Here is a 26,056-nt window from a genome sequence, read left to right as displayed (position 1 = left end):
ACGAGAAAAATAAAAAATAAGTGTTTTTTCTCGTAGTAAATGTTTGCGATCCATTTCAAAAACATTGGATATATTTTATCACAAATTATACTGAGGTCTATCATTCCAGAGAACCGAGCACACAAGTAATATGATATGTTAAAATTCTATGTAGAAGAGGACAAATAGGATCCTCGTGATATAATTAAAAAGCAAGAAAGACGCATTAGATCAGGGATGTATGCTGATGTAAACAGCTGTTTTCATCTTACTTTGTTATTCATATGTGTTCTGTAAATCGAATTGATTTAAAGCCCCAGAAGCTTCTAAGCCCGACTTTGAACTTAAAATTCAGAAAAATATTTTAAATGACGAGGAATCAAAAACATCGCGCACCAACACTTATTTCTGAAATAAACACACTTTTATCCTTTTTTTACCAATTTCATACTTTTTCCAAAATAATTAAAAATATGTAATGAAAAACTTATTGCGTTTAATGCTGAACTATAAAAAATAATTCCGTGGTTTTTCATATTTTTAATGCTATGCCAATTCTCATATTCGCAAAAAACGTCAATGTGCGTTATGGTTATAATAACATTTTGCTTTATATAGAATATAGAAACAAAATAATTATAGAAATTGCTTTCGATGTGGGAAGTTTTTTAATAAAAGTACCCAATAAACATCGATTCAAACCTGTGAATATTTTTGAAAATTTTCTTTACTAAATAATGTATTTTCCAAATTGTTTTCAAATTTTAAAGTTTAGCCTTTGAAATAAACATGATAATTTCCAAAAACGTTTAAAAAAATATAATGTGTGATATTTATAAAATTTTCAAAGTTTTGTTTGAATTGAACTTAGAAAAGTTTCTTTCAAAAAATAAATTATTTTAGAAAAATAAAAACAGAACATTTTTTCTACAGCAAGGGAGCGAAAAAACGTTAAATATAGGAGAAATAATCGGAGATTTAAAAGAAAAATATGCTAAAATAAATGTATGAATGTTTTATTTTCAGGTGATGTAAAAAAATATATGAATTTTGCAATAGTTAACATTATAATTACGGTTTGAAATATGTATGAAAATAATAATAAAGAATACTTGAAATACGTTTGAAAATTTTTTTAGTTTCAAGTTTTTTTTAAATTTGAAATACATTTGAAAAATACGTTTGATTTCTAACTGCCTTTTTCCATAATTTTCCATTTGAAAACAAAATTTTTCAAATTTGTTCTCAAAGGCTATGTATGAAATTTGAATAGGTTTTCAAATACATATTTACATCATTTGAAAGGTTTTTGCTCATTGGGTATTTATTATCTGGAAAATATTGATATTTAGCCACACTTTATAAAATAAATGATATGTAAATTTGTTTTTATCGGATCGGCGGATCTAAACCAAATGTTAACAAAATTGTATAACGTAGATTTTATATACTCATTTAAATAAACTTGTAACTTTTTAGTTTGTATGCGTCGATATACATATAAGGTATTATTACAACTTACCAAGCAACAGCTTCACTATAAACAAATCCTGCCACTGCCCTTCGCACTACTTCGAAGCATAAATCTGAACCTTCCATACTTTAAAAGAACAAATTAAGGCTGTTTTATCTATTTTTTTTTTACATATACATAGACTAGACTTAGATTAATTCATATTTGCACATACCATTTATAAAAAGAAGCATAGTCCAAAATGTGAGCAAATTGATCGTGTTAACTGTTATTTTTTACCTACATTTCATTCCATACGCACACCTATCAAATATTTGACCGAATGACGTGACCCCTACAAATCGACATTTTGATATCTTTTAAATATATATTTATTTGCATAAACATAATATGCAACTTCAAAAATCATGCAGAATCAAAAATAAATTTACAAAAAATATTGGATATGTCTTTTCGTCAAATATTTAATAGGTCTAAACATACCTTAAGTTTAAAGAGCGCAGATTTTTATGAAAATGTGCACTCCTAGCCACTTAAATAACACAGGGCCAAAAAAAATGTTACATTCTAACATATTTTTACGAAATACAAAAAAATTAATAAAATTAATGGTTTTTAAGAAAATTAAAAAATACAAAACGGTAATTTCAGGTACTTTGCAAAAGCATTTGAATTTTTTTCTAAGAACATTTTTGTTTGATCTATAACTAGTTACATATTAAATTATTCGAAGTGTATAAAACTAAATCTAACTTTACTTTGTAATTTGTTCTGTGTTAATTAGAAAATTTTCAATAAAATATAATTCATATTTTCTCTGCTAAACTTAACAGTTATAGGCCCAGAAAACTAAGATTTTTAATATAATGTTAAAGATTTTTTAATATAATGTTAATGAAAAAATTAATGAATGGAAAATCAATTACGATGGGAAAATTTTATTTTTGGTTCTATTGGGCAGACGAAAGCAAGTGTTATATGTGAAAATGGTATGTACATATAAACTCCCGCTCACTTAAATAGTTTCACTGCTTGTTTACATTCAAATATTTTTTTTCAAAAAATAATGGACTAATTGGTTATATTAAATTTTTATTTTAAAGCTTGATAGCTTATGTATTACTAGATATACAAAATTTTTTTTACTATAACAATACGTTTTTGAAAAATATTTTTTTTGGATCATTTCAATAATTGATTGATTAAAACAACAATAAAAGGCATTTTTAGTAACTGTTTTGTTTTTATAAACATTTTTACAAGGTTTTAGAAAAGAATTAGTAAGGAACATTTTTACATTTTTACATTCTGGCTTTGAATCCATCCTTTTACAGCGCTGGCGATATGGATCGGGGCATTATTATACCCTTCACCTTCGTGAGAAAGGTATATATAAGTTTGTCATTCCGTTTGTAATTTCTATAATATAATTTTCCGACCCTATAAAGTATATATATTCTGGATCCTTATAGGTAGCGAAGATGATTAAGCCATGTCCGTCTGTCTGTCTGTCTGTATGTTTGTTGAAATCAGTTTTTAGAAGACCCCAGATATCTGCGAGATCCGAATCTTCCATAATTCTATCAGACATACGACCGGCAAGAACGCTATTTAAAATCAGCAAAATCGGTCCATAAATAACGGAGATATGAGCAAAAAACCGAGACAACCTCTGAAAATTTCATATAAAATTTAGATTTTTTATTCATGCTCAGACAGAAACTGCAAAAAACAAAAACAAAATACATAACAATACGGTAAATATTGTTATTGTAATTTGTTTATAAAAGCAAAGCAGAGCAAGAGCAGCAGAGCAAGAGTAGCAGAGCGAGAGCAGCACTAATGTTTTGTTATTGGCTAGAAATATGAAATTAAGTATGTAGAGCCTGGATTAAGTGAGAACCTATAAAAGGGGACTTTCTGGTACTTTTTCGTTCTTCAAAAGGTATTTTTTGAAATTTCTATAATATTGAACCTAGAAACATGAAATTAAGTATGCATGGCCCGGATTAAGTGAGGACCCAAACAAGGGGAGTTTTTGGTACTTTTTCGTTTTTCAAAAGGTACTTTTTGCAATTTCTACAATATTGAACCTAGAAACATGTAATTAAGTATGTATGGCCCGGATTAAGTGAGGACCCCTAAAAGGGGACTTTTTCGTTGTTCAAAAGGTACTTTTTGCAATTTCTACAATATTGAATCTAGAAACATGAATTAAGTATGTATGGCCCGGATTAAGTGAGGACCCATACAAGGGGACTTTTTGGTACTTTTTCGTTTTTCAAAAGGTACTTTTTGCAATTTCTACGATATTAAACCAAGAAACATGTAATTATGTATGTATGGCCCGGATTAAGTAAGGACCCATAAAAGGGGACTTATTGGTACTTTTTCGTTTTTTAAAAGGTACTTTTTGCAATTTCTACGATATTAAACCTAGAAACATGTAATTAAGTATGTATGGCCAGGATTAAGTGAGGACCCATGAAAGGGTACTTTTTGGTACTTTTTCATTCTTCAAAAGGTATTTTTTGAAATTTCTATAATATTGAACCTAGAAACATGTTATTAAGTTCGTATATCCCGGATTAAGTGAGAACCAGTAAATGGGGACTTCTTGGTACTTTTTCGTTCTTCAAAAGGTACTTTTTACAATTTCTACAATATTGAACCTAGGAACATGTAATTAAGTTTGTATGGCCCGGATTAACTGAGGACCCATAGATGGGGACTTTTTGGTACTTTTTCGTTCTTCAAAAGGTACAAAAGGCTTTAAACACATCATGGTGAAGGGTATAAAAGATTCGGCACAGCCGAATATAGAACTCTTACTTGTTTTTTAAATAATATATTCACAAATTTTACATGAAAATTCTATTGACAATTTCTGAAATAGAAATGGAAAATTTTGAAACACAAATGGAAATTTCTGAAACACAATTAGAGTTAATATTTAAGTTAAAATAAAATTTTCAAATTATTTTATTATTATTATTATTTTGAATGTTAACAAAACAGTGAATACGCCAAAATCCCATCAAGCATTTAATGCCAGTGGCAAGGACTCTGGCACATCTCTATTACGATGGTTTAAAGCTAATGTCAACTCTTTGAATAAGGAGTTATGTCACATGCAGAACTTATCACAATATGGTCACTGAAATAATTCTGGCTAATTAAATATATATTTATGTAGATCGAACCCATAGGTTTTGATTGGGCGATTCTAAGAGATCCAATGCACTGACGTGAATAGCTAGATGATGAGAAAGTTGTATAGAAATGACATTTTTCATAGCATCAATAGAGTATTTTCATGACACCTGTCATTGGCGGACGGAGCTACTATCGCAAGAGGTTGAATATCTCTGTTACTTGAGCAAAGTACTTGTAAATGGACCGCTACAGTAATGTAAGCGGTCCATCCGCGTGTAAGACACACAATGAGTCGGTGGTGAGAGGCCAAAGAAGCTCATCCAGTGGTTGAAAAAGTCCACCGTGAAGTAGATCAACAGGCAGGTATTTACGTTAAGCACTTCGAAATACAAGAACGAAATAATTCTTATAAGTCTCCCGGAAATGAAAAGCTATCCATATCCATGATTTTTACATTTAGTTTTAAAATATAAAAATCATTGTGTGATTTATATTTTTGATTTTTATTTGAGTTTTTATTATTGTCTTTTATTTGAAAAAATTTCATTAATTTTAAGGGAACTATTTAAATCAAAATTTAATTTTAAGGGAAACATTTTGCAGTAACTCGAAAATTACTAAAATTATAAATTTAAAAACCTAAATTCCTAAATAATCAAATTTTGTTAAATAATCTGGATTCCTAAATAACGCCTTTAAGTTCATATTTTCGTTTAATATACTAGCATCTCTAAAAAAATCTACAGACCTATAATTTATCTGATCGCCAAATGCCGTTTTTTTAATAATTTTGTTTGTGTTCAAATTAGGCATAAGTATGTTCTTTTCATGTTTAATCCTTCAAGACTATTTATAAATAAACAAAATAATTCACTGGTATTTGCGCACTTTTGGAACCAAAATAATTTTTACTAAATGGTATGTGGACAGCATCGGAGAACCTTAGACGTAAGATTTAAATAAATAATAGCAATAATAATAACAACTTACAATTCGAATACCATATAGAGCATGCCTTCGGAACTGTACGTCTCTAAAAGCTCCACTATGTGTGGATGTTTCAGCATATGACATATTGTAGCTTCACGTTTCAAATCTGCAACAAGTATATTTTGTTCTATATATATTTATAATATCAGTTTAAAAATGACACAAATACTAAACTAAGAAACTAAGATAAAATAAACTAAGTTAAACTAGGCTTAACTTGCTGTTAGATTAAACTCAGAACAAATTTAGGCGGACTTTAACCGATTAAAAACATAAACAATGAACAGCTGTTTTTTTGCAAACAATGCTTTTGTAAAATGGAAAATTTTGGAAAAATGTTAAATAAACATTTAAAACAATAATAAATAAAACAAAACAAATCAGAAAATGGCAATTTACTTAAAATATTAAGTTTTTATTCTTCCGAAATCATTGTTTTATTGTTTTTGTTAATTGTGTTTTCTCACTTATAACTTGAGTTTAATTGGCCAATTACACTCAGTTAAACTAAGATAATAAGTAACTTTACTGATAACTGAAAACACGAAACATATATTAAACCAGGTTTAACAAAAGAATGAAGATTATCTTTATCAGAAAAACTCACCCTAAGAAAAATTTATTTAAATCATTCTAATTGAATTATTTTGGAAAGTTTGCATAATTTTAGATTTTTCGTAAAATAATTAAAACATTTTTAATTTTTGCAGATGTTTTGATAGTACCTCAAAACATCTGAACAGATAGAATGCTAAATACTCAAAATATCGCTCATTTGCGAATAAGGTTCATGACTCAAAACTGTTCTTTTTTACACTAGTATGGATTTTGCTTGTCAGCAAAAAAAAGTTCTTTTGCTTACAATTTAACGTTTTTAATGTTTAAATGTTATAATTATTTATTACTCTTTTTTTAAATTTCAATTAAATTAAAATGTCCTTTTGCTTTAAATTTAATTTTTTTTAATTTTTAAGTATTATAATTACCACTATTATTATTTTTAAAAATTTATGTTTTTTATATAGTTTTGAAATGTTTATTATTATTTTGTGAATGGTTTTAAAAATAGGAACTTTTTATAATAATTTCGAGTTAATTTCAATGATATTAAATTATTAATTAAATTACTTGATTTCAAATTAACGAAATTTCCCATACATTTTTATTACTTAATTCGAGTAGATTTTGTCGAAATCACCAAATAGCTTAATTTCGTTTGGTCTGAATGGGCTACAAGGTGAGAGCTCTTTGGCAACTAATACAATAAATAAAGTAAATTTGTTATTATTAAGAAATGAAATAAATACAAAAAACTATAATAATTTAATTTATCTATAAATATTTTATAAGAACCCAGCAAAAAATGATTGATGTCATACTTTACAGACGACATCTTAATACATCAAAGACTTCCTTACAAATTAAAGCCCAGATAAAAGTGAGGAAAGAGATATAGAAAAGTAACTACAAATAACATATTAACAATAACATATGAAATTTACATAAGCATTGAAAGAATGTGGTTTATTTTTGGCATCTAAATATCTAATTTTTACTGCTTCTAAAAATAAGATTAGAAGTAGTTAAAAGTTTTCAAAATTGAGCAAAAATTATGTTATTTGTGGTGAATATTCTACTTCTTTTTCCTCACTTTTTTGCAGGAAACGTATATTTGCTTTTTATACTGCTGAATTAAATTGTTATGTTATGTATAATATACTTTGTATATTGATTGTATTTTTTGTTAATTTGTTTGTTGATTTTTCAATTCTTATTATATGGGCATTTCCACCGAAAGGTCCACCGTGGCTCAAAAACTAAAAGTCATAAAAATATAATTTCAACTTCTATTATTATAGAAAATATTCAAATTTTATTAAATTAAAGACCCCAAAGCTTTTATTAACCACTATGATGAGAAATCGTAATTAAAAGTTACAATAATATTTCAAGCATATTTTTGCACCTTTAGTAGATTTTTTGCTTTTCGAGAAATGTGAATCCTGCATTTATGGAAATTATTTCTTAAAGGCGTTCAGGCTTGTGTTTGTTGCCTGGCTTTCGACAGTTTTGCGTCTCGCTCGCACTGGTGTAGTGTATTACTTCATATAACTGTTCAAAGTTATATGTTATCTTCATTAACCTCGTGCTTTCGTATCACCTCAAGTAAGGTTATGTTTTATTGTTGAAGGCCATAGAATACTCAAACGGTTTTAACTGGTGAAGACCATAAAATACTCACGATATAACATGGTGGAGACCATTTAAACTCAAATATAAACTGGTGGAGACCATTAAAACTTTGGAACTTTTTTCTGGTTGAGACCATTAATACTTTTGATGAAATCAAGTCCGGATGCTACAACTTCCTATATGAAGGTATAGGTCGGTTGGTGGGGTTTTCTCTGGAAAGACGTGTAATAACCTGGCAATATGAATGCTTAATGGCGGTGCATCCTAATTAAAACCCAAAAAAATCTCTTTTGACCGTTTGATTATGAAACACATAAAAGCTTAGACATTTTTGAGATGTTAATTTTTTAACAAATTGTTGCAAATAATAAATAATTATTGTTTTATTATAAACAAATTTTCAAAATAGTTAAAGGCACTAGAATATTATGTCAGAATGAAAATATTAGCTTTGTTCCAGAACTTTTCTGGAGAATTAATGAATTTTCTCTTCGTACTTATAAAAAGTACAGGAACAGAAAAAACAAAATTTCTCTTTCAATAAATTTGTATTGATGTTTATTCTTATAAATTTCTGTTGAAATTAAAATAAAATTGAAAAACTACAATCACACATACCATAGTAGAAGGTAGTGTCAATCTCTCATAATTTTTTTAAATTCTCTTTCTGACATGCTTAAGGATTTTGAAGTTTTCGTTAAATTAGTGATACCATATACAATTTAATTTTTCCTAATTTGTAATAAAATTTCTATATCTTTAAAAAAAATATAAAAATAATTTCAAATCAGTTAGAAAATATAATAACCATTTTTTGAATCAAAATCATATACATATTTAAATTTAAAAAAAAAAATAATTTGTAAAAAAATTGTCGCCAGGCATTGGAGAGAAATAAAAAATTTTGTACGAGGAAGAGAAAAAGGTAATTACAATAATTGTAAGGAAGAGATAACAAACAAAAATCATGTACCTGATTTCGAAATTAAAAGGAAAAAATTTTTCGACGAAATTAATAAACAAAAAAATTAAGTTTTAAACGAAAATTTAATTGAAAAAAGTGCGTGTGCTCCCTCCATAGACAGTCGCAGCCACCAGCAATGACAAACAACTAAAGTGTTTAGTGTGTATTAATAAAAGTGTTGGCGAGATTATAGAAACAAAAACCAACTTTTTAAACCATTTGGAATACCTAAATTCATTTGTTAAATATTCATTGTCAATTAATACAAATTATATGTCAAATTTGTTAAATTTTTCTAAAATAGATTTAGGTAAGAAAATTTTTAAACGATTTTATCTAGGTCGAATATTTTTTCCGAATTAGGTTTTAAAATCTTTTGAAGGAATACAAATATTCACACAGTAATAAAAAAAGTAAAATAAATATCACTTAATAAACCCGAAATGTCTTTTATTTGTAAGTTTGTAGAGGAAATCATTTTTATTTAAATAAATTAACTACATATTTTTGTAAAATATGTCTGTAAATCCATTATTATTTTTAGCACGTGGCAACTCTGTATATAAAGTTTAAAATAAGGAAAACGTCAAAAAACCTTATTAAAATTTAATTTTTTTGATTGAGATAATAAGATAAAATAAGGAAAACGTCAAAAAACCTTATTAAAATTTAATTTTTTTGATTGAGACTACCTTCTTTATTTCTACTATGTACTTATTTATGAAAATAAATAAAAAAATATGAAACATTTTTTGTTTTCAATGTATTTTTTTAAACAAATAATTTATTTGACAATTTTTTTTCTATTTGCCAGGAAAAAATGTTCTGGCTAAAACCTGCAAGTTCTGGCAAAGAGAAAATAATTTTAATTGCTCAAATTTGTTCTCTTTTACAATTTCTGGTAAAAACCTGCAAACTTGACAAGTAAAGGAACAAAGCTATTATTTTTTAAAAATATTTTTTTATTTATAAAAAAAATTTATTGATATTTGTCCAGGGATGACAAATGATATTTTTAAATTGTATAAAACCGCATTTAAAAGTGTATTTTTTTGGATCAGATTGTACCAAATCTATATTTTTGCAATTTTTATATCAATGTAGAACAAAAGCATTTCAAGCCGACTTTTGTACAAAATGGGTCGTTAGTGTACCATTGTACTTTTGAGGATCAAATTGTAACAACAAAAGTACAATTGAACCAATTTTTCCAAATCACAGACACACCAAACTGTTACAACTTTTTAAAATTTTCAATATTTTAGGATTTGTGTTAGTAGAAATAACTTCTTTTGCTCCAGTAGAACGTTTATTTTCTTTTAGCGGAATAGTGGACTCTCCTCGGAGAAATAAACTAAGTGATTCCAATTTCGAAAAACTTGTTTTACTTAAAGCCAATAATGGCTAATTTTTACTGTATTACGTTTTGTTTATTTCTGTTTTTATTGTAATTGTGTAATTTTTGTATTTAAACACCTTTTATACAACTTTTTTCCTTAAACATAATAACCTATTAACTTAAACTTTCAATTGAGTGAAACATTTCTCTGTTGAAAACAAAAATAGTGCAGGAATATTTTTTGAACTAATAATTTAGTGTAGAAAAATTTATTTCACTAGACTGTAAAAACAAATATTTTATCTATTTTTAAAATATTTTAAGCTAAAAATTTTAAATATCACTATCACTATTATTGAGTGAGGCTTATATTTTTCAAATCATCACTAAACTTAAATAAAAGTAGTGAAAAATAGTTAAAAATTAGTGCACTACCCCCATCTCTGATGTATTTTAATTTTATTTAACATAAATTGCTTTTGAAAAGCAATTTGTACTTTTTAGGATGTTTTTTTAATTGAGAATAAATTATTTTATTTTTCACGCAAAGTTTTAATCAGAGTACCATTAACAATCCGAATACATTTTATTACAAACAAATAATAATAATAATAAAATTATGATTTTAATTTTTTGACAATTAATTTTTGTGTGTTAAAATTGAAAAAATCATGGTATAAGTGTTTATTCTTTGGTATAAGTCATGGTATAAAGAAAACAAGGTAACTCCGTTCTCTCTCAATGAAAAGTTTTTTGACGTAAATAAGAATTACTGAAATGCATGGTACAACCAGTGTACACTAAACAGGTATATGCAATCGAACAGCTGATAATGTTTTTGTTTTCTTATTTGCATACCTTCTCTGTCAAAATATGTTTTTGTTTATTTGAAACAAAATAAAATTTTAATAATAAAAAAATTTAAAATGTTTAGTTTGTAAAAAAATAATATTGTTTGCACAAAAAATACATTTCAACCATCTTTCGCATTGCGCCCTTTCTGAGGTCCGTTGTCTTTAGCCAAACTTCATCCGTTTAGAATAGAACTTTAATGGCACAAATCAGGTCATTTCAGATATCAACTATCCCCCGTATTGCGCACGTTGAGAAGGCTGTTGTCTTTAGCCACACTTTGGTAGCCACAACACAACTTTATTGGCACAAATCAGACCAATTCAGATATCAGTAGTATTGCGCCCGTTTTCGCCCACTTTCGTTTGCCAAACTTTTGTAGCTTAAGATACAAATTTCGTGGCACAAATCAGGTTATTCCAAAATCTTGCTTTTGTCAGGTCCTCTGCCAATTCCTCTGTAACATTTACCAATAGCATCCACCTTAATATAAGTATATAAACATGCATATCCCATAAAATTCCATTTAAAATCACTGCATGTTTTTTGAAATAAAATTAAGAATTTTTTTAAAATAAAAACATCAAAAAATATTTTAATTTATTTTGACATTGAGCTCATACAATTACAAAAACAAAATACATGTTGTTTTTGTATTGTCGTAGTGATGCATATACCTGTTTAGTATACCCTGGGTACAACCATAGAAAGGTAGAATCAGTAGGGAGAGTTGTCAATTCTCTGCCCTTGTTAAGTCAAATAAAAAGGAACTAAAAAGAGAAAAACTTCAAAATCTTCAAATGAAAAGGCACGAAAAATACCATGAAATAATCCTTGAATGGCACTCGCAAACAGCATTCTAGACTTATGCATCCTGTTCTTGATTTGTATTGGTTTTGGAATCTTTTTCTATACAAATTATTAAAGTTTATTTTCTTCACAAAAAATTTTTCAATAATTTGTTTTTAATGTTTTTTTTTAATATTTTTTAAATTCTTTTTTGTGACAATTCAAGGCATGTACCTACCTACCTTATTATTGTTATATTACGACTGAAATGTATTTTTTGTAAACAATTAAAGAAAAACGTTGCCACACATGTAGTAGGGGAAATCATATTTAGGAAATTAGAAATAAAAATGTGTATAACTTTTAAATTAATCATTTAAATTGTGTGCACTAACGATATTTTTATAAAAACAGTCCAGCTCATAAACGGACTACACTAAAACCAACAAGTTCTTGTTGAATTTTATCTTAATACCATGATTTATTGACATTAAACCCCAAAATAAGACCTCTTGCAGTTGTTTACGTTGAAATTTTGCAAACAAATGACAGAGGAAGACATCTTCTTTCGAAGATTCATATAATTTTCTTACTTGGACATGTTTGACAGCGCAAGATATGTTCATCCGAGAAATGTGAGAACTGTGAACAATCTTACCGTACACATCTTGGCACTAAAACAAAATATCAGCAGAAGTTCTGCTGGGAATTTTTCATTAAGCATTAAAATTTCATTACCATTTATAGGAAAAATTGTAATGAAAAATATTTTACATAAGTACCATTTAATGAAAATTATATTTTTTTTTATTATAACTTTTTTTGATAATGGTAATGAATTTGATAATGAATTTTCAAAAACGAATTTAATTAGTATTTATAATTGTCGAAAAATATATTAAGGAAAATTTTTCGAAGATTCGAGGTTTGAAAGCTTTTAAAACCAGTTCCCTTAGCCCAAATTGGCTGAAATTTTGCAGTCATAAGTACATCAGATGACAATACAATAATATGTTCGAATATTCGAAATTAAGTTCGAAATTTCGAAGTTATTTTCGAATTTTCTTTTATGTTTTTAAATTAATCTCTGAGTCATAAAACGTACAAAAAAATTTCGAAAATTCGAACTCGTGTTCGAAAAATTTTTAAAGCTGTTAAAACTAGTTTTTTCTAATCCGAATGTGCTGAAATTTGCCATACATGATTTCACCTAATGACAATACATAATAATGTTCGGATATTCGAAATTCGAACTAATGTTCGAACATTTTTAAAATCCATTGAATAATGGCAATGGAAATTTATTTTTAAATAATTACTAATGAAATCGTTTCATTAAAAACCATTACCATTAGACAAAATAATGCTAATGAAAAAAAAATAATTATAATAATTAGAATTTTTTCAATTTAATGCTAATGAAATCGTCAAATAATTAATCGATATAATTAACTACTCCCGTGTATGAGCAGAACACATCACTTATAAGAAACTTCTGCAATTGGACACAAGATGAAGTAATGAATTTATGTTTTTAGGGAGAATGGCCCGCACTACTTACAAGCAAATTTGAAACCAGCGAGGTCCGTCCGCAATGACCTTTTAACTTTTTTATTATTTCCTTTGCTATTAAAATTTTATGTTGATTAATATTTTAATTTAGTTTGAAAAATATTTTCCACTTTATATTTTTAAATTGAAAAAATAAAAAGTAAACAAAAAAACTCGGATTTATAAAGTAAATACGGTAGCACATAAAATAATAAATCGCTTAAACGTCAGAAGTTTATACGTTAATCGGTTATACGTTAATTTTTTCTACTATGGTATAACTAATAGAAGGTAGTGCCAATTTGCCGTTATGTTAGTATGATTAATCATTTGACAATAATCGAGATTTGAAATTTATAAGGAAAATAAAGCTACCGTATTGAATAGCAATCACACTTTTGCTTATACATACTCCAAATCTTGTTTCAAACTGAAAACAAATATTTTTATTTTAAATGAAAAAATTGTAATAGCATAATGTTTTAGTCGCAATGAGTTGCCTTTTTCTGGACTGCGAGAGCACAAAGCACCATTCCAAAACAAAGATAATAAAATTTTTGAGAATTCCTACACTGCCTTATATGCGCAAAGAGTGGCTAAAGGTTCATTGGGGAGAATCGATGTGAAAGCGGACAGCAGTCGGATTTACCATCTCCAATTCAAAAAAATAAATAACCAATATTTTCATTCACTGCCATAAAAAATTCCATTAATAACACACAAAGAATAACGTCCAAAAAAACATTTATTATTTAGTACCTTTAGAACAATTGTGTTTACTTTTGTGCTTCTACTAATACATTCTCACCAGTTAGGTCTTTGACTGGGGACTTTTAGTTTAACAATTAGTTTCGCCTATATACTGCTATATGCTTCTATATTTTTTAAATCATGGAAAAAATTATGTAAATTTTGGTATTGAAAAAAATAACATACATATTTCATTTCACTTTATGACAAGTCACTTAAATAACAAATTTTAGAATGATAAACATTCTAAACTTTGCGTGCCACAGTTCGCATTAAAATAATGGGTCAATATCGATAGCAGCCGAATCTCAGTTGAGTTGTCAGTTGCCAAAAGTAAATTACAGATGGCAACTGTCAATCGACAGCTGCAAATATTATTTACTTTAATTCAAAAGTACCGGGTATTCACCCAGTAGCAAGGTTCATTAAACATTGTTAAATAAACGTTGCCCGTTAGTTGGGAAAATTCTGAGTTAGGAATTTTTAATGGTTCATTAAACATTGTTAAATAAACGTTGCCCGTTAGTTGGGAAAATTCTGAGTTAGGAATTTTTAATGGAAAATTTAGTGTCCTTAAGACCTTCTTCTTCAACATAAGTTGTAATACAATTTAAAAATAATGCTGTTGTATGCTTATGGCGTTTTTTTATTATTTTGTAAAACACTTCACCTTGCCTTGAAAATATTTTTTACAAATTGAAGTGAAGTGTGGGGAAGGCATTTACGAAATAAACCCCTTAGCACATTTTCTTATAACTTTAAAGATAATTTGACAAACATTTTTGCTGTTTTTATTGGACAAATTGTGTCTATTAGGGGGCTATTTCTTATAGCAATCTACAAGTGGTTAAAACAAAATTTAATATGTTGATCGTAATCAAATTTGGAGCAAGTTGTTTTTTTTTTAATTTAAAAATTATAAAGTAAAGAATGGCGGGCACTGAGCTGTTTTATCGTAGCCCCCGTATAAAGTCTCCTGGAGAAATTTTTGCTAAATTTCAGCTATATTTAAAATTTTTTTGGACTATCTGAAAGAGGGTTTAAATGTGTCCAAAATTTAAGATACACAGGTATTTTATATAAAAAGCCAAAAATATTTTTTATTATTTTTTTCAACTAAATTATGCCAAAAACATTTTGCATAACTTTCATTTCCTCTCAGCTAAAAGTGTTCTTAAATAAAAATAAAATAACTTTTTTTCAATATTTTACTTTACTAATTATGGCTTTTTTTAAATTTTAAAGAATGTAATTTATTGCAGACAAATCTATCTTTTGGAGTTCACAGAATAGCTAATCACTTTTTATTAAAATACGTATTAACCTTTTGGTTATTTTTTATTTTTAAAAAGAAATATTTTTCATGCCGACAACTCAAGTCTAGTAAAAAAGTAAGACTTAGATTGTCTAAACATTTTATAGCCATAACCAAGTGTTTTTAGCTTATAGGTGATTATTAATTACATTTAACTTTTTAGATTTACCTGCTGTGCTAAGTCCGGGACTTGCTGTAAATTTAGCAACGTCAACTATTTTAACAGCAAACTGTTGATTAGATTCTCTATGTATACATCGTCGTACTATGGAAAAAGGTCCTCTGTAAATAATAATATATTAAATGTTAACTTGTATTCGCAGTTCTATTTTTGATAACAATTTACTTACTTGCCAATAACTTCACACAATTCGTAAACATCATCAAACAGTATCTCGTCGTCTGCCATAATTAATAATTAGTTAATTTATTACAAATCAAATGCAGAAAAAGGATGCGAAATTATTGTGGCTTTCTTTGCAATCTTTAGGCCAAATTATTTTGCTCTATAAAATAAAAATTTACTTCATTTAAATATAAAACTTTTCTTATTTAGAAACAACAGTGAAAACAAAAAATATTATTTACTGCTGTCCAAAAACAATCGGCTTAGTTATCTTAAAACATACAAATTTAAATTAATTTGATTTATTTCAATATTAAACCTAGCCTGTTGGCCCTAATCGGTTACAAATTTCTGCTTAAAATATAGTTTTACATAAATCATAGAAGCTCATTAAAAGCCGTCTAAAAAAACAACTTCCACCAATGTCAAAATACTGCATGCCTATCATAAAAATATTCAACCAATTTAAAAGATAATAGGAATGAATACCTAACAAAACAAAGTCACCAAATTTTTTATAGAATTTCAAAGTGTGTCACATTATGTACTTTTTCATAAGTGCAACCTTCTGAATTGTGCAATACTGTTATTTAAAATAAAGTGATACAATTTATTTAAATGTGTGAGACTTTTATGATTTTTATAGTTAATAAGCACAAAATTTTAACAAATGATAATTTTAGGGAATGTATAAAAATTTAAGTTGTTTTCCAATGTGGACTTTATATTTTTTAAATTATAGTGCTATTTTACCATTATCATTGCGGCCAATGATTTTTGTCCGACATTGTCACCTTTGGAACTGGCTTACGACAACAGTGAATATTTTTAGTAAATTTGGCTGATTTCCATTGATTAGTTTTACCGTTAGCGTGTTATATTTAGACAGACTGATAGACATACAGATAGACGAACACAGCAAAATTAAATTCACAATTACCCAGAATTCATCTTTGACCCCTTGTTGGGTCAAAGATGAATATTTCTTGGTGTTACACATGGAACTACAAACTTATACATATGTATAAAAAATAATTTTTATAGTTCAAACAAGATATAAACTTAAAACTTGGTGCAACACCGGATTATAAACTTCGATACAAATTGAAATCACATAACTACATACAAATGTACCTATGTATATGAATGCATATTAATATGTACACATCCATATATCTAATAGCCATATCTACATACATATACATATATGGATCTATATATATTTATGTTGTTCATATTGCCATTCATCATTTGTCCTAATAAAATGTTTCTTATCTTTTAAAAGTCACAGAAAATATGGGCGGATTCGCAATTCTTTATCAAAAAATGGGTATTATGACAAATTATTACTATGTATGAACTATGAACTATGCGAAAGTAGGAATTACTTTAATGCAAAATCTAAATAATTAAAAAAGTATAAATTAATCAATCCTCGCATCCATGCACATACATTCATACATATATATGCATGTAAATATTTAAACAAATATTGTTAAGAATCAAATGGGACACACAAGTGGTGAAGTAAATCAACTTCGTGAAGGGCGGTAACGGGTCCTTGATATTTAATTACCACTTGAATGTGCATGGGTCGTAATGTCAATGTGACCATGATCAGACTTTTAATATAAATTTTTGTCGTTGTATTTTTCGCCACAAGAATTATTAAAGATAAATTTTTAATGAAAATTCCTTGACATCACCACCACATACAATGCGCTCTCGCGCAAATATTCAACTCTTCATTTCTCCACCCTAAATTAAAAATTGATTAATCACCTTTTTATTTTATCTTTTAATTAATAAAATGTACTTCAGTTGGCAATTTCCATACATCCATTACTATTTTCACTAACTAATTTTTTAAATTTGTTGCTGTTTTTTTAACATATAAACATTTTTTATTATATTTGTTTACACAAAAAATGTTCGACCGTGAACAATAAATACACAATTACTCTCTTCGAGCACCAAATAAAATACTACTTTCGTGTAACATTGACTTTTTTGCGAATGGATATATTTATAGATGTAGTAACGCCCATTAAATGTGGACCGTAAATAAACAGTGGCGATAATTTAGCGATTTAACGACTAGTCCTTAAAAAATTTTGATACTTTTTCATCCTAAAAGTATGCTCATGTTAGTGCCGGTTCACACAATACGTAAAACTCAAAATATGCAAATAATTGTTTACAAAAATCTAAACACAGAAATAATTAATATTATTTAAATCAAAAATAGTTCTTAATAACATTTTATTAATTGTTTTTTCATTTTGACAATTTTTTTTGTTATTGCTGTATAATTTTATAAAATTTCAAACTCTTATTACTTCTATATATTTAAATAACAATTTTTTTTATTTTATTTTGAAAATAATAAGTAATTTTGAATAGGATACATGATATAATAGAAAATCAATGGATTTAGACCTAAGTATAGGAACATCATCGTATACAACATGCTAAAATCTTGATTTTCTATCTCATATTTTTAATGTTTTATTTTACGAATAAAATGCAGTATGCATATTTGGATCTGGATATTTATTTTTGATTTGGGTTTTAAATATACATACGTGTATGTGTTACATTAGATCCTATAGGGCCAATATTAAGGTGAAAAATTTGGTATTAAATTGAAAGCAATCCTCCAAAGTTGTTTTTGAATATTCAACTTTTTAATTTTGTTTGCTAGTTTTAGAGCCCAATGGAGGTGTTTTAAACTTGAGCAAAAAATGCAAAAGTGTAAACATCTGAAGCAAAAAAATAATATAATTTTTACTAAAATAAACACAAAAATGTTTAATTTATTGATTAGTATAAATTATGGGGACTTCACAATATATATATTTTTTGTATTAAATTTAAGTTTTCATTAATTTTTATATTACATTTATAATTGTCTTCTTTTTTATGAAACATTAATCGTCGACTATTTATAAAAAAAACTTGAAGTCGTAAAGTCTAAAGTCGACTTTTAATTAAAAGAAAAAAGTCGAAAAGTCGACTTTTCCTTTTAACTATACAACACTAAGAAACAGTGACGTCTTCTGTTGTTTTTTATGGCAACCCTGCGAATTCTAGTTTAATCTAGGGTTCTATAGTTGAAACGAAAAGTCGACTTTTCGACTTTTTTCATTTAGTTAAAAATCGACTTTTCAACTTTTTGCATTTTATGAAAATTCGATTCTTCGACTTTTTTCATTTAATTAAAAGTCGACTTTTAGACTTTTCGACTATAAGTATTTTATAAATAGTGACTTTTCGACTTTTTACGACTATTTTAGAATTTTTGACTTTTTTACCACTTTTTTAAATTTTTTGACTATTTTGGACATGTTTCTAAAATTTTCGAGTTTTTGACTTTTTACGAATTTTTTATAAATAGTCGACTTTTCGACTTTTTCCCACTTTTTGACTTTTCGACTTTTTTCGAGTTTTTCTGACTATTTTGGAGTTGTTGACTTTTTTCCACTTTTTTAAATTTTTCGACTATTTTTGACATTTTTCGACTTGTTTCTTCGAGTTTTCGACTTTTGACTATTTTGTTCCAAAAAAGTCGATAACTCGACTATCGTCTGTGAAAAATTCGAAAAGTCGACTTTGTTAATAAAAGTCGATAAGTCGAAAAAGGGTCAATAAGTCGAAGAAAGTCGAAAAAAGTCGAAAAGTTGGAATATGCCGAAAAAAGTCGGTAAAAGTCGAAATGTCGGAAAAAGTCGAAAACTCGAAAATTGTAGAAACAAGTCAAAAATAGTCGAAAATTTTAAAAAAGTGGAAAAAAGTCAAAAACTCTAAAATAGTCGGAAAAACTCGAAAAAAGTAAAAAAATAGTCGGAAAAAAGTCGAAAGAAGTGGAAAATAGTCAATAAGTCGGAAAAAGTCGAAAAGTCGAAAAAAAACAAAAAAAGTCGAAAACTCGAAAAAATTCGAAAACTCGAAAATTGTAGAAAAAAGTCAAAAATTTTAAAAAAAGTGAAAAAAATCAAAAACTCAAAATAAAACAGTCTGAAAAAATCGAAAAAAGTTAAAAAATAGTCGGAAAAAAGTCGAAAACAGTCAAAAAGTCGAAAAAACCGAAAAGTTGGAAAATGTCGAAAAGTCGACTATTTATAAAATACTTATAGTCGAAAAGTCGACTTTTGACTTTCAACTATAGATCCCTACTAATTTATGTATAATAATATATTATTATAATAATAATATTATTAAATAAGGTTAATATATTTATTAAATTAATTATTAAATTAAATTTATTATTAAATCGCCCTGCAGAAGAGAAATGATTTAACTTCAAACTTGGATTGTAGATTTCGTTGAAGCTTGGTTAACCCAAAATAATTTTCTTTAATAGTTTTATATAAAACCCAACCATATGTCGAATAATAGAAAAAAAAACAGAAATACGAATAATAACAAAAGACTCTTAATTTAAAAAAACAATTTACCACATAATTTATTTGCATAAGAAAAAAATCATTTACTCCTTTAACTGGTTCAAGAGAAGGTGTCGCATTTGGCATTAGGAGTGTTTCTTCAGCTCAACACCGCAAGCTTCACTCTATTCTCTAATTTTATTTTCATGACTTTTTATAAATCTTTCGAGATTCTGTTCAAATGAACATTTACACAAAGAACATTTAACATGCATGTTTCTTATATTTTTACACCCTACACCACTTTGGTGGGGAGGGTATATTGGGTTTGTGCTGATGTTTGTAACGCACAATAATATTGATCCTATACCCAACTTAAAGTATACTAATCGGCTCAGAATCATTTTCTGAGTCGATTTAGCTATATCCATCCGTCGGTCCATGTAAACCTTGTAATTAAACTACACGTCGCAATTTTGAAGATAATTCAAATTTGGTACATGATATTATATTGCCCCAGGGACGAACCCTATTGAAAATGGTTAACATCGGTCCATTATTTCACCTAGACCCCATACAAGTGAACCCGCAAAATAGGGCTTTTAAGTTCATTATTACGTTTAATATACTCGTATCTCGACAAAAAGCTGCAAAACCAAGTTCTATACTAGCCTTGATGACCCTGATGAACTACATATATAATTATAGCCCCCATCAAAATTTTACGTAAATATCCACAGTTTTATTAAACAAAAAATAGCATATGTATATCAGAGGCGAGGTGCAATTCAACTTAAATGCTTTATTATGAAAACTAAATTACATTTTATTCGTATGCAGGTGTAGGGTATTATATGGTCGGCCTCGCCCGACTATAACTTTATACTTGTTTAAATAAATTTTAAATTATTTCTCAATTTAGTTTTAATGTTTGACGTTTTATTTCAATTGTACTTTTGTTTTACTAGGAGTCTGATAATTCAAGGCATGCATGTTGTTGTTCTTTTTGCTTAGCTTTTGATGTAATAATAATGTAGTCGGGAAAAAATTTAAAATTTTTAAAAGATGTTTGAAATACACTATGGTGAAGGGTATATAAGATTCGGCACAGCCGAATATAGCACTCTTACTTGTTTATGTTTATTTTTTATAATCCACCATTCATTCCGAATTGGATGATCAGGAACAAATAGGAAATGATTGCAGATAATATTAAAAGTATAAATTGATTATTGAGAATAAAAAAACCTAAAATATTAATCTCGAGGTTTTCTGCTTTGCGCTGGCTGAGGAATCTTTCCACCTGGTAAAAAAAAAAAAAAAACATAAATCTAACATAATGTTTATATATTTGTATTATGAAAAAAATCGGGACTTATTGTCAGTAGTCCCAAGATTTTGAAAATTTGAATCCCGGTGTTCTTAAATATTCCGATATCCGATAATTCCGAAATACTGTTGGAGTTTTGATGATGCAGTTAAAATAATGGCCTTTCTGACCACAGGATATTACAAGAAAGCGTAATTCAATTTGAGCAAACATCTTGTAAAGATAAACATTTTTTAATTATTTAAAACTAAAAAATATTCATTTTTATATTTCATTTTGTGTCTCCAGAACTACAAAATTTTTGGGGAAATATTAATAACATAAAAACGTTTTGACCAATCTTAAGCGCATTACGATAAATTAATTTTTAATACCGAAAATTTAAAAGTTCCCATATAAACGTGATTGTTTCAAAATTTTACTTACACTTATGTCCCATCGCATGTCAAGGTCTGAACAGACGATATCAAGATTAAGTTGGTTTGGAATCTCTGATTTGTCAACGACGTGATTCGCACACATTATGATCAATGCTAGGTTTGAAATTTTTACTATAACCATAAATATTTTTATAATATCGACATATCCATTGCGAATATATTGCCAGATGCTATGATTTAGCAACAGAAAAATTATCATAAAGTTGTAATAAATGTAATACAAAACAGGCCATTGAAAAATATGTATATATTCCTTGCTGATCCTGTATATACAGCTATATATTTGATCAACACTATCCAACTTATCTGAATAATCACATACCAATCTTAAACGATGATACTTTGTAAGTGAAGTCCCACATTTATTTCCAGTTTCAATACTTTTCATATTTTTTATAATAGTTTGCAAATAGCTTCCCAAGTTATCGTACATAAGTGACATTATTAGAAATCCAATATAACATGCATCTAATACAAACATAGAACCCAGCCATAGAAAGACTGCAATGGTCATACTAAACCATTTGTTTAAATTTGTCGATTCAAGATTTAGAAGGGTAGGCAATTCATTCACGTAACCCAATATAGTGATGATACCTTTCAAACAAGATAATATCAAGAACTGCTTACAGAATAAAGTGTTTTTATTTGTTATTGCTGCAATTCCTTTATTTAGTTTTAAAAATCGATTTATTATTTTAATTAACTTTCCATTATCTCGTACTCTCAATATAAGTAGTGCCGTGCTTAATAAAGCCACAGAAATGATTTGCTGTATCGAAAATAAACGCAGAAAATTGCTTGGCGTTATTTGGAAATCAAAATAAACTGATGGCATAACGTCCCAATATGCAATAATTATTATGAAATGCACAATTGTCCTTCCGATATTTACCCATTTGTTGCCAGCATACACAACAATGTTCTTGCGATCTAAACGACAATCAAATATATCTAGCGCACGTCCATATTCAAACATGCTTAAAAGTATCCAAATGGAATATTGTTCAATACGCTTGACTTTTAGTTTGGTCATATTTCAAAATTTTGTGCGAAAAGTGTTTCTAACTTGAAAGCAGTCGACTTTTTATTTTTTGGCTTGCTAGTAACATGTGAATCTAGCACACTCTTTATCGTTCATTTACTGCAGGACTGTCATATTCCAAAATTCGATTTTTTTTTTTTTAACTGCGTTTAAGATATTTTCAAAAGTTTATATATTTTTTTCGATGTGTGATTGATTTTTAGTACACACAAATTTTAACGTATATTTGATAAGTAAAAATTTTGTTTAAGTTCAAATGAGAAACCTTTGCTGCTTTAATCAAAAAGGAGTTTTTGATTTATGCCGGTCTTGTAGTAAATGATAATGTGGTATCAATCTAGATAAAAAATTAATGTGTGTTTTTATTTATGTGCTCTGAGTACTATATCTAAATAATATATATATAATTTTATATATATATATTTTTTCAATTCAATTATTTTCGGAGCCACTTTAGTATCAACATGAATATTTAATACAAAAATAGGTGGACAAGTAATACAAAAATTTGATTATCTCGTAAAGCTTTTCATAAAAGCCACTTTTTGATAATCTTGTTTTAATATTATATTTTACTGCTAATAGCTCTATGGAAATGCCCACATGCAATTCTTCACTTTAATTTGTCGAACATTAATGATAAAATCGAATCCTTAGCAATTAGTTAATGTACTCACATATATGTGTATAGTTAGCGAAAAACTTAGTTTTTAATTTACATATTTTCAATTATTAAAAAAATTTTATTAAAAAATTTTATTATTGTGAGAATATCCCGATGTTGGAAATATTTGTTGACTTACTTAATTCGGCCTCTGAATGGTGATAGCCATTAACCCTTTATTTCGAAACATTCGCTTTGACAGTTCATCGCCATTTCTTTTTTTTTTCATTATTTTGTAATTTTTTGGAATATTAGTGTTTGTGTATAATACAAAATACGTTTGTTACATTATTTTAACTAATTAAGGTATATATTTTCTATTTATTTGCATTTGTTTGTAATTTTATTTTTTATTTGTGTCCAACCAATGAAAACAAACAGTTGATTTTGATAAATACTCTAGTTATTTGCATTTGTTTGTAATTTTATTTTTTTTTTTTTTTTGTGTCCAACCAATGAAAACAAACAGTTGATTTTGATAAAAATGACAGTAATTCGTTCGTAATTCAAACTGAATTATGTACAGCTTGTGTAATTCGCAGCAGAAATTTTGTATTGCGAATCAATTAATTCAGTACGTAATTGGGGGTTGAATTATGAATGGAAGCGTGAATTACAAATAATTGTAATTAAATAACTTCCACTTATTTTCTGAGCACTCTTATTGTAAAAGTATAAAATTTTGAAATTTACATTTTTTAGTGAAAGATTTAGATTTTTAAATTAAAAATCTAAATCTTTCACTAAAAAATTAAAAATTTTAATTGAATATTTTTATATGTAATTTATTTCTTTAATTTGTTCTCTAATTGTTTCTCTAATCATTATTATAAATATTTAAGAAATTGATTTATTTTTTTTTTAATTTTTATACAAAATCTATTTTCAAAATAATAGGACTATTCGATTTAAGTTCAAATATTTTAAAATAAAAACAAAACAGAATGGACTTTCATCTAAAATATTATTAATTAATCTGTAGCACTATATATCATCTACTTTTGTCAAGATTTTATTTAAAATTTGGGTATCTGAGCCTCCAAAACATAATGATTTTCCACTATTTTAGAATCAATAATGTTTTCATACGACAACATCGCCATTTTATCAAATTTGTTTGTTGGGAATATGAGAACAAATCTGGGAGTATTTTACCTACAAACTTTGGTCTACAATTCCATTCTTAACATTTTTTTATTAATGGACTTCCAATATATTTTCTGAATTCATTTAGATTTAAAAATATAATTTGTTGTCGTATTCGTGCATTAAATATTCATCCTCGATTTTTATCGATTTCACTATATGCTTTATTGTCTGAAATCAAAATTTTCCTAAAAAATTGTGTTTAAAAATTGATCTGAACTAACTGAATATTGATCACAATGTTTAATAACTATAATTTGGTTTAGTTTCACTAATTTCCGAACTGTCGGACATTTTATCAGACTTTCGTACGAAATGTCGAAAGAATGTCGCACATTTGTTAAATTTGTTTGTGAATAAAATGCCACATATCTGAGCATAATTCTTACAAATTCATGTAATTGTCACTATGCCATTGCAATTTATGTGCCATGGATTTACTCATGTTCTATAACTTTTTTTTATTTGATGACGTTGTTATTGTAAGTGCTGTTGCTATTTTTTGATTTTGTATTGCGTTCGTTTTATGAATGCGGAAACGTAATCGGTACAACTTAGTATAATTTGATTTTAAAATCACAAGCATTTAAGGCATATTTTTTAAACATATTCAGATATTTTATGCTTTATTTTTTATTTTGTTATATTATATAAATAAAAAATGTTTGGAATTTGTTCTCTTATACACCAAATATGGGGGTTATTCATATTATTTATTGGTTATATGAGCGTAAAATTGAATGTTACTAATTTCTAGAATTCTACATTAATTTACAAATTTTCAAATGTATTGAATATATTTTTATTGTAAATTCGTTCAAAAATTAATTATTAATAAAATTGAGGAAAATTTAAAAACATTACTTAGTTTTATCTTAAATTTTTTATCTAAACAATTAATTTTGATAAGTTGTAATAAATTTCAACTTAAAATTTTAAATTGTTATCGATAATACCACAAGTCAAAATTTCATCTAAAGAAGAGTTGAGTTGTAAACCATAATAGGGGCAAATATACAATCGATTTCGTATCGTTGTAGCCAGGATGCACTAAGTAAGGTGAAATCGTTAAGGCAGCTGATTTTAATTTGTTTATTTAATAAGTTCTTGGGTTGTGTCAAAATAATCTAAAAAAAATAAATTTAAAATTATGAATTAAAATGTTCATAAAAAGTTTTCAAATAAGAAAATTCAGATGAAGAAGCTTTAAAACATTGTTTTGTATGTAATATTGTGAAATACACAAGAATTATTTCTTTCCAATGTTTATTATTTTTCAACTCTAGACAACAAAAAATTATTGTGTTTGTTGCCAAAACGCTCCCACCTTACCTATTACATCATGGTT

The 26,056-nt window shown here is 27.1% G+C and overlaps 2 protein-coding genes across 11 annotated transcripts in view; both read right to left on the bottom strand.

Moving 5' to 3' along the window:
• Positions 1-17,830, bottom strand: part of LOC111686014 (peripheral plasma membrane protein CASK) — a 74,858-nt gene extending 57,028 nt beyond the window's left edge. For 2 of the 8 annotated variants that reach the window (XM_046949951.1, XM_046949953.1), the window contains exons 1-5: positions 17,481-17,823; positions 15,703-15,858; positions 15,522-15,634; positions 5,600-5,726; positions 1,502-1,579 (exon numbers count right to left, since the gene is read on the bottom strand). In XM_046949951.1, coding sequence (XP_046805907.1) covers positions 1,502-1,579; positions 5,600-5,726; positions 15,522-15,634; positions 15,703-15,761 — 377 coding nt within the window. In that variant the 5' untranslated portion in view covers positions 15,762-15,858; positions 17,481-17,823. Of the gene's footprint in view, positions 1-1,501; positions 1,580-5,599; positions 5,727-15,521; positions 15,635-15,702; positions 15,859-17,480 lie in introns of those variants that run through there. The other 6 variants (XM_046949952.1, XM_046949954.1, XM_046949950.1 and 3 more) reach the window with 5 other exon arrangements.
• A 167-nt stretch (positions 17,831-17,997) lies between these two features.
• Positions 17,998-24,354, bottom strand: LOC111687722 (gustatory receptor for bitter taste 93a). 3 transcript variants are annotated; one of them, XM_046949965.1, is made up of 3 exons: positions 22,749-24,354; positions 21,840-22,625; positions 20,727-21,386 (listed from the first exon to the last, which is right to left on the bottom strand). In XM_046949965.1, exons 1-3 carry the CDS (start codon positions 22,887-22,889, stop codon positions 21,231-21,233), a joined length of 1,083 nt encoding a protein of 360 aa, XP_046805921.1. In that variant the 5' UTR covers positions 22,890-24,354; the 3' UTR covers positions 20,727-21,230. The 3 variants fall into 3 exon arrangements, with proteins under 3 accessions (XP_046805920.1, XP_046805921.1, XP_046805919.1); XM_046949964.1 differs by lacking the exon at positions 20,727-21,386 and adding an exon at positions 17,998-18,460 and having other exon boundaries at positions 21,840-24,354; XM_046949963.1 differs by having other exon boundaries at positions 21,840-24,354.
• Between the last annotated feature and the right edge of the window lie 1,702 nt (positions 24,355-26,056).

The sequence above is a fragment of the Lucilia cuprina genome, chromosome 4 (genome assembly GCF_022045245.1).
Source record: "Lucilia cuprina isolate Lc7/37 chromosome 4, ASM2204524v1, whole genome shotgun sequence".
NCBI lineage: Eukaryota > Metazoa > Arthropoda > Insecta > Diptera > Calliphoridae > Lucilia > Lucilia cuprina.
This window is presented reverse-complemented; position numbering and strand designations above follow the sequence as displayed.